Raw genomic sequence first — 18,196 nt, 5'->3', positions numbered from 1 at the left:
CCACGGTGCGGCCCCTCAGTCCTCTCCTCACACGGCGGCTCCACGGTGCGGGTCCTCTCCTCACACGGCGGCTCCACGGTGCGGGTCCTCTCCTCACACGGCGGCTCCATGGTGCGGCCCCTCAGTCCTCTCCTCACACGGCGGCTCCACGGTGCGGGTCCTCTCCTCACACGGCGGCTCCACGGTGCGGGTCCTCTCCTCACACGGCGGCTCCACGGTGGGGCCCCTCAGTCCACTCCTCACACGGCGGCTCCACGGTGGGGCCCCTCAGTCCACTCCTCACACGGCGGCTCCACGGTGGGGCCCCTCAGTCCACTCCTCACACGGCGGCTCCACGGTGCGGGTCCTCTCCTCACACGGCGGCCCCTCAGTCCTCTCCTCACACGGCTCAGCTTCCTGCTCTTCGGTCTTCTTCACACACTGGGCTGTAGGAGGCCCCGCCCCTGCCGGTGACATCATCACCGTCCTAGTCGTGCCCGGGAGCTCGCTCTCGCTCCGTTACAGCCGCTCCGGTCTCCGCCATGTTCAGCTGGGCCAGCAAAGACGGGCGTAGGAAACACGAGCCGGAGCTCTTCCAGACGGTGGCGGACGGCCTCCGCAGACTGTACACCCAGAAGCTGCTGCCGCTGGAGGAGACCTACCGCTTCCACGACTTCCACTCCCCGGCGCTGGAGGATGCGGACTTCCACAACAAGCCGATGGTGCTGCTGGTGGGGCAGTACAGCACGGGCAAGACCACCTTCATCCGGCACCTGATGGAGCAGGACTTCCCCGGCATGAGGATCGGCCCGGAGCCCACCACCGACTCCTTCATCGCGGTCATGCACGGCCCGGTGGAGGGGGTCGTGCCCGGGAACGCGCTGGTCGTAGACCCCAAGAAACCGTTCCGGAAACTCAGCGCCTTCGGGAACGCCTTCCTCAACAGGTCAGTGACCCTGGTGGGGAACTACAAGTCCCAGCCTCCCCTGTCTGCCAAGACCCATAGAAAAGAGAGGAAAACAGTGAAACTTGGCACAGCGCTGAGAGTAGTTGCCGGGGTCGTCTACATTCCCATTTAATAAACTGTAGTTTATAAAATGCTGTACTCACCCATCCCAGGTCCAGCACTGATGTCATAGTGACCGACCCGCAGCCAATCAGCGAGCTCCTTGGCTCTGTACATTGAACACTCTTAGTGCCGGATTGGCTGCAGCGCTGTCAACTTGCCATCAGCGTTGCAGACAATGACAATCATTGGTGGAGACCCAGCAGTGGACGAGGGAGGGTGAGGAAAGCATGGTTTGTGATTTTACTACAAACTGTGCCTGGAGACTAGGATTTTGTGAAAGGGGACAACTCCTATCTGTGCCAGTCATCAAGTGTCCATCCAGCCAGCGTGTGACACAAGGTAGACTCCAGGGATACGGCTTCTGCTTAAAGGTCCCAAATGACGTGATCGGATGCCCACCGGTATCTCGGAGCCATTGGCTGGAGTCACCATTGTAGGCTGGGTATTCGGGAGAGCTCTGCAGTCCTGAAGGAGCAGAACCGCCTGCCGACATCTCCCGGTGTTTAACTCTTTAAATGCTCGTGTAGGTGATTGATTGCTGCACCGATACCTTTTCTATTTGCTGCTTTCTGCATTTATTCCTCGACAAATTCACAATTTTATCAATATGCAAATAAGTCGTTAGGTGCTCTGGGCGGAGTAAAGCCCCTTAGCTCCTGATAAAATCGTAGATTTCTCTAGAATAGCACAACGGACAGCAAGGTTATAGGCATATAGCATTTTAAGGAGTGGTTACACCTGCTCCCATATAGAGGAGGAACACTGATTCTCGACTCGGCCTCTCTAAATACACTGCAAATTACCCTACGGATAAAAGCAGATCTCTCATTCATGGGGTGTAAGAATTTAAGCTTGACGTTCTATACAGAGCGATAGTATCAGTGATCGTCCTGAGCGTTTGTCGTCCATCTCCAGCTCATCGTCATGTATCGGTCTACTCTAGATGGATCAGGCTTTCTTCATGGGCCAGAAGTCACTTTTTGGCACAGTGACCCATACAAGCGCCGTCTTCTGTGACCCCCGTCCGTGTCATCGCCGGTCATCATCTTCCTCATTTTTTTTGCAGCTCTTAAACATAATTGTGTCTTTTCTCGTGAACTCCAGACCTGTCATTATCCTCTAAAGAAATGATTCTGCGATGTCACACGTTTCATTGCGGAGTGACGAATGAGGCTGATGACCACGAGCCAATGGATAGAAAAGCTCCAGCAGCTTGACTGGGAGTCAACAATGTTCCTTATTTTTAAAGGGAACCCGTCACCTTTATTCACGTTGCCTCAAACCATGTATTTTTCTGAAGACTCCAAGGTTTCGGAGGAAGATGTACTTTGACGATGCGGCTGTGAGATTAGTCCAGCTCTGCTGTAGGTGATCGACGGGTCTCTCACTGTTTGCATACACGAGTGAGACCTGTCCATCATCTCAAGCAGCGCTGAGTCTCTTGACTATAGTCCCCAGCCGGATCTTCAAACTATATTATATGTTTGATGCGTGCTACCCGTGGTTTGGGTTGGATGAGTCAGTTGACCGATTCCCTTTAATTGAAAGGATTCCACTGAAATGAGATTGGCAATCAAAGACTGGTGATGCCCTCCACCTATTCTGGAGACATGTGATAACGTCTAACAATGGAGACTGCGCTTTAATGGCGCTCCATCAATAGATGAACTCGCTGTCATCATGGATCATCGCCAACTGATGGCACCTTGTGTTGTGGCCTTGTGACATGCCATTTGTGCTCTAATATCCTGTCTGACTCCACCATGACTGAGCGGCGTCTGCTGCTGTGACCAGCAGGACATGCCTTCTTCTTAGCTCTGACTTTTGCTCTTTTACATTCTTTGTTTCCCCACAGACAGATGTTCTTGTATCTCTCAGGTCTGTCTTCCGGATATTAGAAGGAAATCCTGACTTTAGCTATCCTCTTTTTCTCCCCTGGTTTTTGTGGTCCTTGGTAGAGGGCACTCTTTGCACAATTGGCAACACACCATGTGATCAGCCTGTGAGTGGAGTACCCTTCAATAATGGGGGAGATGAGCCTCCTTCAGAGGTGTCAGGCACTGGAATTTACTACTCTACTCTCCCTTATTTATCGCCATGGAATACATAATATATGCATGCTCGATGAAGTTGAGCATGCATGTGTATCGAGGAGCTTAAAGAGATGGCTGAACTCCAAATGAGTGGTCAGTTAAATCTAAGCTGTACAGCAGCTTTACCCTGTTTTATATTGTTTGCACAGTGGGTTTACCAATGTTTCCACTTGTATAATGTTGATTTCTAGGAGATGGGTCATGTCACCACTTGTATTACTTGATTATCGTGAGTGACCGTTCCTAGCGAGACACGGGCAGTGCATACAGGCTGCCGAAGAATGAGCAAACCACCGGTTTCTCAGGTGAAATGATCTTTTGGCTTGCTTAAAAGATCAACATTCTCGGCAGCACATAAAGAGGACGTGTGCCGCCGAGTGCAATAACAATGACTATGCCCTGAATGATCGATTACTGATCGTTCTAAGTGCGGTCAGCCTATGTTAAAGAACTATTAAACTACCTCAGATCGACAAATATGGAGCCAATTAGTGGTCGTTTAACGCCGCAGACCGGCTGGTGTAAACCGAACCTAAAATATCTAACATACTTCATCACTACATCTAGGTATATAGCAACATTCACAATGGATCTACAGATATACCGGACAGACTACGGGCTGCTGTCGTAGTGATCACTGACGTATAATCCCCTTGGCCGTAGTCAGATAACAGCTGTCACCCCATAAATATATATTCTCCACCAAGTACACATATGTATAATGCATTTTTTGGCCTCCGGAATGCTTAGTAGCAGATGGTGGGGGGCCCAGCACTAACGCTGTGTTCTCATGACGTGTCACATGATATAAGAATTGCCTCCGTGCCCTTTAACGGACAGTCGCTAGTTCTCACAGCGATTCTTTAGAGACCTGATATCCTTTTTCTGGCTTCATACGCTGCTGCACTTAACTTCACCCCTAAATGGATTTTGTGCATTAGCCGCTCCCACCCTGGAAAAGTATGTGTGATTCACCAGCGGCAGAGCCGTGCCAGTGTCTCTGCAGCACAGGAACGCAAGGACGCAGTGATAAATGTGGAATAGACATTGTAGCAGCACTGGGCATAAAGGGACATTGTGCTACCCGGGGATGAATAGCTGTCATTTTGCAATAAAAAAACGTATTTTCTATTGGCTCCTAAGTGCTGACAGCCATGATTGTGCTCACTGCCACGCCACTGAAGGTACCACATTGGCCCCTGCGCCAGGACTAGAAACACTCACCTGTCTGATCACACATGGCCGGGTGACCACAGCACGTAACTGCTCCAGACGCCTGCCATAGCGCCATCTGCTAGTGCAACATTCCTCCTCCTAACATTACTCTAACAGGTTATTTCTTTGCCTTTAGGTTCATGTGCGCTCAGTTACCGAACCCCGTCCTGGAGAGCATCAGCATCATAGACACCCCTGGGATCTTGTCTGGGGAGAAACAGCGTATCAGTAGAGGTAAGTGTGAACACACCCTACATACCGGGATACAACACAGCAGTATATTCCCGGAAAACGCCCACCAGTGTTATTCCATAGGGCCGTTCAGATTTTTTTTTTTTTCCTCATCGGCCGACTGTCCCTGTGACTAAATCGCTGCATGCGCTATTCTCCTCCGCGTTTCTGATGACTCGCCTATAAAAGACTGGGGGTGCACAAAAAATCACATCCCGTACGGATCATAGATCTAATAACGATACATTGTCGTTATTAACACAGGGAACTGTATTAGGGCTTGGAAATGTTATTAACTGCTGATGTGTAAAAACGGATGTAAGACACAATGTTCATACAGATGAAAAATCTTTTTTTTTTTTTTTTTTTTTTTTTTTTTTCTTTTATTAAAATTGGACTTTTTTTTTATGCACTTGTATGAACTCATCCACATAGTGTTCTCAGAGGGACCAAATAGAAGCTCAAGCGTCTGCTCACAGACTCGATGAAGTGAAGGGTTCGTGTCCCTTTAATTATAATCCTGGGTTTTCAGACAGTGTACATTGCAGTCGTGTGTTTCCATGATGAGACCACATCTTCCGACTCGGCTTATGTAACGGTAGTAGAAGTCTCTGAACATTTTGGCACTTTACCATTATTTCTCCCTCACCCATGACAGCACCACGGAGAGAGGGGGTCCGCCCATCAAGGACAGGAACCTACAGACAAAAGAGCGGCACCTCTCCTCCGCCCCCAGTTGGGTTCCTGTCCTTGACGGGTGAACCACGGCAGCAAGAGCGCAGCGCTTACCGGGAGGTGAAGATCCGGGACCGCCCCGTCCGCGGTCAGACAGCGGGAAGGCCCCTGTCGCGGCGGGGTCGGTTGCCGAAGCCGCCACCGCTGCAGCTGAGGGGCTGTCCAGGGTGAGCGGGCGGGGAGGACCGGGCCGCCGCTCCGGGAGGAGTAGGGGCCGAGGGACGCCGGATAGGGGCAGCGCTGGGTACACAGGTGTACCAAGATGGCGCTGCCCCGGAAGTAGAATGAGGAACTTCCGGGTCCCCGCGGTCGGCACATGCGCAGTACGCACTCCCCGGGGGAAGAGCGGTGCAGGCCGGGAAGACAGGTGACGCCAGGGCGGCTTATTCAAATTGGGAACGCTAAAGCAGCCTCAGAGCTGGAAGCGTTCAGGCGCGATGGATAGCGACCAGCATGAGGAGCTACAGCAGCCTAAGCAGCAGCAGCAGCAGCAACAAAGGCAGCATCACCAGCGCCACCAAAAGGATAAAGACGGACGGGGGAGCAGGTCCAGCAGCCACTCCACGCAGCAGTCTACTGCAAGGAGCAAGTCACCTGCCGTGGATCGCCCAGTGAGGGATTTGGATCCACTTCCAGAACTGGTACCTGCAACCGCGCATGAGGGGTAAGTGGATCTTCGTGAATGTTCCCCATTGTAATAGACTTCTTTCCCTTATCAGGGAAAGAAGAAAGAAAAGACCAAGAACAGGGAATGCCCCACCTGTGGGAAACCATTACCAACGCCCTGGGAGAAAAAATTGTGTGACTCCTGTATACAGGAGGTCCTCGGCGGTGAAACCCCGGATCATGCCGCAGACCTAAGGGCGGTAATCCGCGCAGAAATTCAGAGTGCCCTTTCATCCAGAAAACGGGAAAGGAAGGGAAGGAAGGGGGACGTGGTGATAGAGTCCCAATCAGACAGCTTATCGTCAGGGGAAGTCACCTCCCATACTGTAAATACCGACTCGTCATCCTCCGATTGTCATGTCGGACGCTGTTCACACCACAGCATCCGGCAGGCAGAGGTAGTTCCACCTCCAGCCACTATAGCCTCAGTGGCGCCGGCCTGATCTTCAGGCTCTCGGGGGTTAATCCTGCTGGAGACCAGGTTGGATGGTTAGTCACGCCCACGGTCTTTAAATAGTCATGCTGGCCTATGGGCGTCGCCGATTATAGCTTGTGTTTCATACCAAGTGGTTCCGGTCTGGAGTGGAGGTGTTCAAGAGAGAGAGATTCATATCTGGTGTCGTATGATCCGTCCGGATTTGTTCAACCAGGTAGCGGGGGCAAAATGGTTTTCCAAGCTGGACCTCAGGGGGGCGTATAACCTCATAAGGGTCCGTCAGGGGGATGAGTGGAAGACGGCGTTTAACACTCCTGAGGGTCATTTTGAGAGTCTGGTTATGCCGTTTGGGTTGACCACCGCGCCTGCCGTTTTCCAACATTTTATTAATGATGTCTTTGCTCATGTCCTGGGGAGATTTGTGATTGTATACCTGGATGATATCCTCATTTATTCTAGCGATCGGGACACTCATTTGCAGCATGTTAGGCAGGTGTTACAGTTGCTCCGGGAGAACCAGCTCTATGCTAAGCTGGAAAAATGTTTATTTTTTGTCCAGGAGTTGCCCTTTTTGGGATATATTGTGTCCGCAGCTGGTTTTAAAATGGACACCGCTAAGGTGCAAGCGGTGTTGCAATGGGAGAGGCCGGAGAGTCTGAAAGCACTCCAGCGGTTCCTGGGGTTTGCGAATTATTATAGGAAATTTATAAAACACTTTTCGACTGTCGCCAAACCACTCACGGACATGACAAAAAAGGGTGCCGATCTGGCGAACTGGCCTGAGGTGGCTATACGTGCATTTGAGCGTCTGAAGAATAGTTTTGCTTCAGCCCCCATTCTGGTGCAACCAGACGTGTCTAAACCTTTTGTGGTAGAGGTTGATGCGTCGGAGGTGGGAGTGGGGGCAGTACTGTCTCAAGGCTCGTCCTTGAGCGAGATGCATCCATGCGCCTACTTCTCCAAGAAGTTGTCGCCGGCCGAACGGAATTATGATATCGGCAACAGGGAGTTGTTGGCCATCAAACTGGCTTTTGAGGAATGGCGACACTTTTTGGAGGGGGCGGCTCACCAGGTCACAGTTATCACCGACCATAAGAATCTGCTCTACCTGGAGTCGGCCAAGCGTCTGTCTCCTAGGCAGGCTCGCTGGGCATTGTTTTTTACTCGTTTCAATTTTCTTGTGACGTACCGTCCCGGGGCTAAAAACACCAAGGCGGATGCTTTGTCTAGGTGTTTTCCGGGGGGAGAACCTCGGGAAGAGCCGGTACCCATCCTCCAGAAAGGGGTAGTGGTCTCGGCTCTCACGACTGAGGTAGAGGCGGAGATTGCCGAGGCCCAAGAGGAGGTACCACCAGGACTTCCCGCCAACAAATCTTTTGTACCCCTGCATCTTCGGCCTAAGGTGTTGAAGGAACACCACGATTCGGTACTGGCTGGTCACCCAGGGGTGAAGGGCACCTTAGAGCTGGTATCGCGTCGTTTCTGGTGGCCCAAAATCCGGCAGGACGTGGTCTCGTACGTGGCAGCTTGCATCACGTGCGCTAGGGCTAAGTCACCCCGAACCCGTCCTGCTGGCACGCTACAGCCTCTGGGGGTACCCAATAGGCCATGGACAGAAATCTCCATGGATTTTATCACTGACTTGCCAGCCTCGGCAGGGAACACGGTCATCCTGGTGGTGGTTGACCGTTTTTCAAAGATGGCGCATTTTGTGGCGTTGTCCTCTTTGCCCAATGCTAAGACGTTGGCTCAGGTATTTGTGAAGGAGGTGGTCAGACTCCACGGAATACCGTCTGACATAGTATCTGATAGGGGTACGCAATTTGTGGCGAGGTTTTGGAAAGCTTTTTGCTCAAGGTTGGGGATCAAGTTGTCACATTCATCGGCGTTTCATCCACAGTCTAATGGACAAACTGAGCGCATGAACCAAAATCTTGAACAGTATTTACGATGCTTTGTGTCCGACAACCAGGAGGAGTGGTCTACTTTCCTTCCTCTGGCCGAATTCGCATTAAATAATCACCGCCAAGAGTCATCAGGAGAGTCTCCATTCTTTTGTGTGTACGGTCAACATCCTCAGTTTTGTACCTTACGTCAGGGTGACTCCGGGGGTGTCCCGGAGGAGGATCAGCTAGGAGCCCAATTGTCATCAGTCTGGAGGCGGGTGAAACAGCGTTTGTTGAGCATGAGTGCCAGGTACAAACGGGTGGCTGACAGTAGACGCGTGCCAGGTCCGGACCTGTGTGTGGGTGAATGGGTGTGGTTAGCTACGAAGAACATAAAACTCAAAATCCCTTCTTTAAAACTGGGTCCAAGGTTTATTGGGCCTTTTAGGATTTCTGCCATCATTAACCCAGTGGCTTATCGGTTGGAACTTCCCGCAGTGTACAAGATACACAACGTGTTTCACAGGGCTTTATTGAAAAAGGTGGTAGGCTCTGTGGACACAACGCCGATGCCACCTCCAGTCATGGTGGATGGCGAGTTAGAGTTCGAGGTCGCCAAGGTAGTGGACTCTCGAGTAGTACGCCGTACTCTTCAGTATTTGGTGCACTGGCGGGGGTATGGTCCAGAGGAGAGGTCTTGGGTTCCAGCCTCAGACATACATGCGGATCGGCTGGTCAGTTCTTTTCACCGTCGTCATCCGGACAAGCCGGGTCCTATGAGTCTTGAGGGCCCTGGGGTCCCTCGTAGAAGACGGGGTACTGTCATGTCGGACGCTGTTCACACCACAGCATCCGGCAGGCAGAGGTAGTTCCACCTCCAGCCACTATAGCCTCAGTGGCGCCGGCCTGATCTTCAGGCTCTCGGGGGTTAATCCTGCTGGAGACCAGGTTGGATGGTTAGTCACGCCCACGGTCTTTAAATAGTCATGCTGGCCTATGGGCGTCGCCGATTATAGCTTGTGTTTCATACCAAGTGGTTCCGGTCTGGAGTGGAGGTGTTCAAGAGAGAGAGATTCATATCTGGTGTCGTATGATCCGTCGTTATCCTTTCTCCTTCCCATATTTGTGTTTAGTTGTGCCCTGTTCACATTACTGTTTATTCCTGTGTGTGTGCGGCGCAGTGCAGTTTAAGTTCTCCCTGTCTGTCATTATTTGTGTGGGAGCTTTGGTGGTGACTTCTCACTGGGTGGAGGGTGGAGGGTTAAGTGCAGGGCTGAGCAGGAGATAAGGAAAGGTCGGAGGCTCAGGCATTTGCACCTTCAGCAAAAACCCTGGGTTGAGGGTCAGACAGGGTTTCCCCTAGTAAAGGGACACCACAGGGGCCCCGGGTCTTTCAGCCTTAGTTGAACTTAGCCCCCGTGACACCGATGAGGAGACGGAAGGTCGTCATTGTTTCCCCCTGGACGAAGTGGATGCCTTAGTAAAGGCGGTAAGATCCACTATGGGGGTGGAAGAACCCCGGACTGATAGATCAGTCCAGGACATTATGTTCGGGGGACTGAGTCAAAAAAAACGGAAGGTATTTCCGTTAAATAAGAACGTCCAAGGCCTCATAGATAAAGAATGGGAAAAACCGGATAGGAAAAGCTCCACAGTTCCTTCCATCAAAAGGAAGTACCCATTTGAGGAGGAAGCATCCACATCATGGGATAAGGCCCCCAAACTAGATGTGGCGATAGCCAAAGCTTCAAGAAAGTTTGCACTCCCCTTTGAAGATATGGGTACCCTGAAAGACCCGTTAGATAAAAAAGCGGATACCCTACTTAAGGGCACCTGGGAATCAGCAGGGGGAAACATCAGGCCGGCGGTAGCGGCAACCTGTACCTCCAGAGCTCTTATGGTATGGATAGACCAATTGGAGAGACAGATAAGGGAAGGGGTTCCCAGAGATAAAATCCTGGAATCCATGCCAATGATAAGAGGGGCGGCAGCCTACCTGGCCGACTCTTCGGCTGATTCGATAAGATTGTCATCTAAAACAGCAGCCTTGTCGAATGCAGCTAGACGAGCTTTATGGTTAAAATGTTGGCCTGGGGATCTCCAGACAAAAATAAAATTATGCGCCATTCCCTGTGAAGGAAAATTCCTCTTCGGGGAAACCTTGGATGACATCCTCGAAAAGGCAGGCGACAAAAAGAAAGGCTTCCCAAACCTAGGACCTGTGACCGCCACAGGCTTTAAACGGTCCTTTCGGAACAAAAAGTTCTTCCAGAGGAGACCCCCGAGAGACCAAAAATGGGAAGACAGAAGAAGGGACAGGGGGTTCATCTTCGGTAACTCGTCCCGGGATAAAAAACCCGCCAAGTGACTGTGGGCCCAGGGTGGGAGGGAGACTAAGGTTTTTCCTCCCAGCCTGGGAGAAAATATCCAACAATCCCTGGCTGATAAATCTTGTAAGATCGGGATTAAGGATAAACTTTTATTCTCTCCCGCCGCAAAAATACATAATTACCCCGATAAGGTCGTCAAAAAACGAACAGGACGCCCTCGAAAAGGAGGTTCTGAGTATGTTGGACAAAAAAGTCCTACAGGAGGTTCCCCCACAGGAGAGAGGCAGGGGGTTCTACTCGCCTCTCTTCCTGGTAACCAAACCAGACGGCACCTTCCGCACCATCATAAATTTAAAAAGACTGAATTGCTATATCAAGAACGAAAAATTCAAGATGGAATCGATCAAGTCGACCATCAAAATTCTCTTTCCGCAATGCTTTATGGTGGTCCTAGACCTCAGCGATGCCTACTACCATGTCCCCATTCACAAAGAATCCAGGCAATACCTCAGGCTAGCAGTCTCGATAGCAGGAGAAATAAGAGAATTCCAATACAAGGCCCTGCCATTTGGGATCTCAGTGGCTCCACGGGTCTTTACGAAATTGGTGGCAGAGATGATGGCTCACATAAGAGAACAGGATGTTCTGATAGTGCCTTATTTGGACGACTTTTTAATAGCGAGCAACTCAGGCCAGAAATGCACAGAACAGAGGGACCGAGTGATGAGCACTCTAAAAAACCTCGGGTGGCTTCTGAACCTGAAAAAGTCAAGGCTGGAACCAAAGAGAGTCCAGGAGTTCCTAGGCCTGACACTGGATTCAAACATCCAAGTGTGTTACTTGCCAGATCACAAAAGGGACAGAATTATTCATATAGTACAAAAAGCGAGGCAAAACCCCTCTATGACACTAAGACGAGCAATGTCCCTGTTAGGGTCCCTCTCTGCATGCTTGCCGGCGGTCCAGTGGGCACAAATACATATGAGGGATCTGCAATGGGATATCCTGACCAACCAGCGGACCTTAGGAGACCACTTGGAACATCATATTACGCTAGGTTCAAAAACTATTCTTTCCCTAGCCTGGTGGGAGGACAAAAACAACTTGTCCAAAGGGATCCCCTGGGAGGCCAAAATCACACATGTAATTACCACCGACGCCAGTCCTGTGGGTTGGGGAGCACACATGGGCATCAGCGTGGCTCAAGGGGGATGGAGAAGTCAAGAACTAAAAGCCTCCTCGAATCAAAAAGAACTGCTAGCAGTAAATTATGCCTTGAGTCACTTTTTGCCAGCATTAAAAGGCCATCATGTCCGGATATTCTCGGACAACCGAGTAACAGTGGCCTATATAAACCACCAGGGGGGAACCAGGTCCAGAACGCTAATGGAGGCATCCTTCGAGATATTCGGGTTGGCAGAGAAAAACTTACTGTCCCTATCGGCGCTACATATACGGGGAGTAGAGAACCAAATGGCAGACTTTCTGAGCCGTACCCAACTACATCAGGGGGAGTGGGCTCTAAATCAGTCCGTTTTTCAGAAGATTGTGGAAATGTGGGGAACCCCAGACATAGACTTATTTGCAGACCACAAAAACAAAAAAGTGGAAACATTCTGTTCTCTAAATCCCAAAGGGAATCCTCACACCCTGGACGCATTTATGCTCCCATGGACACGGGGTTTACTGTATGCCTTCCCACCGACCATTCTCCTTCCGGCGGTGATAAGGAAAGTCAGGGAAGAGGGGGCTCGGGTAATACTTATAGCCCCTTTCTGGCCAAAAAGAACATGGTTTTCATGGCTCAGAATAATGTCAGTAACCGACCCCTGGGTTCTACCAGATCTCCCCGACCTTCTATCGCAGGGCCCTGTGCTACACCCCCAAGCAGTGAACCTCCATTTAACAGCATGGAATTTGAAAGGTCACTGCTGAGGGGGAAAGGATTTTCAGAAAATCTAATTTCCACGTTACAAAAAAGTAGAAAACCAGTTACAATCAAAGCCTATGGTAGAACCTGGAGAAAATTCCTATCCAGTTCGGGGGCAAAGGTTCAGGATGGAATACAAATGGATAAAATCCTGGAATTCCTCCAAAGGGGGTTAGAACAGGGACTAGCGACTAACACACTGAGGGTACAGGTAGCGGCCCTGGGCGCCCTCTATAATCAGGAGGTAGCGAGCGACCCTTGGGTGGCACGGTTTATGAGGGCCGCAGCCAGGTCTAGACCAATAGCTACCCAGAAAGTACCATCATGGGATCTGAACTTAGTGTTGTCAGCCCTAACAGGACCCCCATTCGAGCCTATTCAGTCAGCTCCACTAAAGACCCTATCATTAAAAACGATACTGCTAGTGGCCCTAACATCGGCCCGCAGAGTAAGTGACATTCAAGCCTTATCGGCAATACCCCCATTCATTAAAATTATGGAGGATAGAATTATATTGAAACCTGACCCTGCATATTTGCCCAAGGTAGCAACACACTTCCATAGATCACAGGAGGTAGTCCTTCCTTCCTTCTGCCCAAACCCTACGAATAGAGGAGAGGAGAAATTTCACACATTAGATGTGAAGAGGTGCTTAGTGCATTACCTAGAGGCCACCAAGGGATGTAGGAAGGAAGGATCTCTCTTTGTGTGTTTCCAGGGACCTCGTAAGGGGCTCGGGGCGTCCAAAAGTACCCTGGCAAGATGGATAAGAGACGCGATTGCCCTGGCATACTCATGCAGCGGGAATACCATCCCGGAGGGTCTAAAAGCCCACTCTACAAGAGCAATGGCGACCTCATGGGCAGAAAGATCAGAGGTATCGATAGAACAGATCTGTAAGGCGGCCACCTGGTCAACACCTTCTACCTTTTTCAAACACTATCGCCTAGATCTAGCCTCTGCGTCTGACCTGACCTTCGGGAGAAGGGTCCTTCAGGCGGTGGTCCCTCCCTAAGCTACCAATCTCTGAAATTCTCTCCGTGGTGCTGTCATGGGTGAGGGAGAATAGCTTAGTTACTCACCGATAACGGTGTTTCTCGGAACCCATGACAGCACCCGCTTAATTCCCCCCCTTTTTTCACGTGTGCGGTGAGCACGATTTAATGTGTGTAGAGTGTGTTCTTAGTCACGAGGTTTCTCTATAAGTATGCAAATTATAATGTTATGTATATACTTTTGTTATTAACTAACCGGGAGACCCTCTGATGCTCTGTAACCAACTGGGGGCGGAGGAGAGGTGCCGCTCTTTTGTCTGTAGGTTCCTGTCCTTGATGGGCGGACCCCCTCTCTCCGTGGTGCTGTCATGGGTTCCGAGAAACACCGTTATCGGTGAGTAACTAAGCTATTCCCTGTCTATACAGATTGGGAATGCAATACTGAGCCTGACTCGATGGCAACTTAGATGAAAGTGCTGATGTTTTATTTTATTTTTTTTCTACTCCTGGACAACCACATTAAGGCCTGTTTCACACTTCCGTTTTTTCAAATCCGTCAAAATCCGTTGTTTTCCGTAAAAAAACGGATCCGCCATTTTTTGCAGGATCCGTTTTTTTTGTCCCATAGACTTCCATTACGGTTACCGCGGATCCGTCAAAAAAAGGATCCGTTTTTAAAAAAAACGGATCCGTTTGCATCAGTTTCCGTCAAAAAAACGGAAACGGATCCGTTTGGCGGACACAAAAACGGAAGTGTGAAACAGGCCTAAGCTAACATTAACCAAAGTAATTTTGCCTACAGGTTTATCCTCTTTTTCTATACATAGTGGTATTAAAGGGAATATGTCAGTAATTTTTTTGTTCTATAATCTGAGAGCAGCATGATGTAGGGGCTGAGACCCTGATTCCAGTGATGTCTCTTACTAGGTTGTGTTTTGCTGTTTTATCAGCAGTAGATTATCACTATAGGTGTCTGGTGCGGTCTGGTCCACCCACGCTCCCATCACTATTTAGCACAGGAAGATGTCAATCAGTGGTGTGGGCGGGGTTATACAGAGCTCAGCATTTCGAGTTCTGCTACATCTACCGCAGGGAAAACTGTGATTGTAACAACTGGGGCTGCTGATGACTTCATATGTACAGGTTTGTGTGCGGAAGGTATCAAACACTTGCTTTGTTCATCAGACCAGGATAGGTACGCGATTTCTAGATATCTGTAGGCCCCAGATACCTCTTTTATGCTTTGCCCTAAAATAATAGTAACTGTCCTCCATTCCTACGGAGAAGTGAGAATTTCTCGTTGCATAATCAGATTTTAGGGCCGTGAGCAATTCTTCCCTTTAGGGTTGTAGATATTCCTAGTTGACCATCTAGCAGAGTGAAATCCTCCTGTGCTGCGGTCGCCCCTTTTAGATGGCGCTAGAATGTGAAATAACCCAGAGGGTGTAGCGCATTCCTCAGTATGTAGAGGAGGAATGCCGGCGGGGCGTTGTGGGACCACCGCCAAGATTGAATAGCTGTTCTTCTATCACTGGGGATTTCTTTCCATGTGAGACTTCCCCACCCTGACGTTCCCTGGATAACTGTACCAGGCACTGCCATATCATACGGTGTTTTTTTTACGTACGACGCAGGTTCACACATGATCAATCTGATGTGCAGTTTACTGAATCTCGTAGTCATTGCTGGGATGATTTTTTTTTACCACTTCTTTTTTTTTTTTTTTTTTTTTTTTGGAGGGGGGGGGGGAGCTGAAAGCGTTATAAAATAAGTTTGCCATATGCCATACTGCTACCATCATGGACGACAGCTGAACGATGATGGCATACCCACCTGTTATAGCGAGTATTGATTGTATCCCGGTGACGCTCGACGCTTTACATCAGCGCCCGTACGTACGCATGGAATATGGTTTATATGGTTTACGGACCTTGCTGCTGCCAGTCGTTTACATCAACTTCCCCCTAGAATGAATTTGTAACAAATCTGTAACTTTATGCTGTTTGCTATATATCAGCCAACCCGAACATATGATGGCCACCCGCCCCCAGATGAAAATGAGCAAAGATTCACCTACATTCTAAAAATCAAAAGCAGATCCCCTAATTGATGAAACTTGGGTTGCACGTCCTAATAAGCTCTTTCTGAGCTATAATAATCTCTGGGCCGGGTGACAGGTTATAACAGCCATTATTACATTACTAATGGGTAACCCATTAAACTCCCTTAAAGGGAGTGCGCCATCAGAAATAATCTGTTGTTGAAATCCGCTTTATTTTACATGTAATTTTTAAAAAAAACATTTTGATAACTTTGATTTTTTTTTTTTTTTTTTTTACATGGATATGAAAAAAAAATATTTGTTAAGAAAATGCACTTTAGATTTCAGGCTTCTACTGTATGATAAGAAATCTCTGCTTTGCTTTAACCTTTATGGTTTACCAAAAATAGAAATGTTTTCAATCCAAACACCCTGGATCCCCCACAGCTAGTTTAAGGCAGTATCTGCCGATTTCTGCGACTTGTAATCAACAGCAAACTGTCTGACACAATCAGCACTGTAACCTCTGCTGTATAATTTGAGCAAGAATATAACAAATTCCTACATCAAGTAACCAAAGGGTAGCTGCTCCCCTCCACTCCTAGTTTCAAAGAGGATCTTTCATTGATCTTTTTTTTTTTTTTTTTTTTTTTTTAAATAATGTAGTACCTCCTCCAGTTGGCGCTTCTCTGCTGATTCTGGAACAGTTTTTTTTTCTTCTCTGTGCTCTTCCATTCCAAAGTTATGTCCCCAGTAAAAAGTTACATTCAATCAGCTGGGCGTATACCACTGAGTTTCTTTGTGGGCGTGGCTGCGTTTTGAATGGCCGACCTCAGGTGAGAAAAAGCAAACACCCCTGATGAGTGCTCTCCTTGGTTGAAGGGAAAATTTGCATTATTATTACCGGGGGACATAACTTTTGAATAGAGGGACGTAGAAGAAAAAGAAAAACTGTTCCAGAATCAGTGGAGTAGGGGCAAGTGGAGAAGACACTCCGTAATTTAAAAAAAAATTCAGTGAAAAGTCCTTTAAGAAAAAGGTTGCACGAGAGATTGTGTCAAAGAAGGATATTCAATCAGCATTATCTTCTAATCCATCATTGTCACTATGTTTTTCACACATGGATATAGCACAGCAGAGCGTGAGTTTTTTATGGAGAATGATGAGCGGCGCCCCTCCCTGCATGCACACAGCACTGTGATGGCTTTGGCAGCTGCTGCTTGCTTACATACTAGTTACACTTTCTTTCCAGCCCACTAACCAGTGATAGCTCTTTTGTTCCTGTATTTGTTCTACTCTTCCCTGCCTGGTCAGCAGTTCCTTCATGCTGCAGCAGGAAAAGTTGTGAATTGGGAGATAAGACCCCTAGTAATAGGTCCAAAGAGCCTGAGCTAGGAAGTGTCTTTCAAACAATGGAGGTTATTCCCGACGGCGACTTCTTTCATCTCCATTCGGGTTTCTGAGTGTATCCTACAACTCCAGGTTTTATAAGCATGTATAACATTGTAAAGGGGTTTTTCCCATCAAGACTCCAGAGGCGATGTCCACCCACCAGGAATTGCGTATGGACATCCAGTTTCCCATGGTCATAACTGCTGGTTTTTGTCTGTCCCAAGAGCCAGATGGGCTGCCATCGCTAGGCTGTTTTAGACAAGGTGTTGTCCTGATGGAACAACTTCTTTAACCATAACTTTTGACCTAAAATAAATCCTGCCTAAACTTGAGGCCTTTTTGATTGTGACGTTTTAATGATGATTTATCAGATTGCACAATATAAACTGCATATAATATGAAATCGAACTTGGACCTAATGAGGCTTGTGTACTCACTTAGCAAATCCATGTCAGAATGGCTGTGTAAGGTTGGATGCTCACAATCTGGATCTAGCAGCGCTTTGGACACGGCGCATATTCACTGCGTCCAAAGCGCTGCCGTTTATTGAATGCCGATGAATCTGCACGTGTTCACTGAATCGTGCAGATTCACCGCGTACAGTACATTCTATTGATGTAATTTCTATTGGAAAGACACGCAGCATATCAGTCTCCGCGGGTGAGCTGCGGGCATCTGTGGGTGCAAAGTGGACATGGGATTTCTAGAAATCCCATCCACTATGCTGTAACAGCTGCATGCTGCGGCTTTGATGCTGCACAAGTACACTGGGTCCAACCCGCCACAACTCCGGATCTTGGGCACCTACCGTAATCCTCTTATGAAAGTTTAAATCAAATCTCTTCCCACTCACTGTGTCAATCCTCCCTGCAGTTAAATGTCCGTCCTCCTAGACTGGTTCACAATTGCTCAGTGTCCCTCCTCACTGATGCTGAGGTCTCGCACCCCTCAGTACAAGCTGCAGCTATCAGGCTGGTTGGACAGAGACTGAAGGAGCTTGGACTCTTGAGCACGATTTCTTTAGCTGGACTACCACAACAAAATGAACATCCGTCACTGATTTTCAGAATAAGTACACCAGCGTCTTTAGGTCTACGATGTCAAATATGCCTTGCCGAGGCCAAGTTGTTCAGTGCACCTTTCCACTTGATTGTTTTCTATCTCCTCCCTCCTTTTTATTGATTGATAGCCCTGGATT

General features: G+C 48.9%; 1 protein-coding gene across 1 annotated transcript in view; it reads left to right on the top strand.

The window, feature by feature from the left end:
• Positions 1-421: 421 nt before the first annotated feature.
• EHD1 (EH domain containing 1) overlaps positions 422-18,196 on the top strand; it is a 40,898-nt gene continuing 23,123 nt past the window's right edge. The window contains exons 1-2 of the mRNA XM_073554472.1: positions 422-925; positions 4,493-4,590. Of these exons, the coding sequence (XP_073410573.1) occupies positions 522-925; positions 4,493-4,590 (502 nt within the window). The 5' untranslated portion in view covers positions 422-521. The remainder of the gene's footprint in view (positions 926-4,492; positions 4,591-18,196) is intronic.

This window comes from Dendrobates tinctorius, unplaced genomic scaffold, assembly GCF_039654945.1.
Source record: "Dendrobates tinctorius isolate UK_male_01 unplaced genomic scaffold, ASM3965494v1 ptg000211l, whole genome shotgun sequence".
In the NCBI taxonomy this organism is placed as follows: Eukaryota; Metazoa; Chordata; class Amphibia; order Anura; family Dendrobatidae; genus Dendrobates; species Dendrobates tinctorius.
This window is presented reverse-complemented; position numbering and strand designations above follow the sequence as displayed.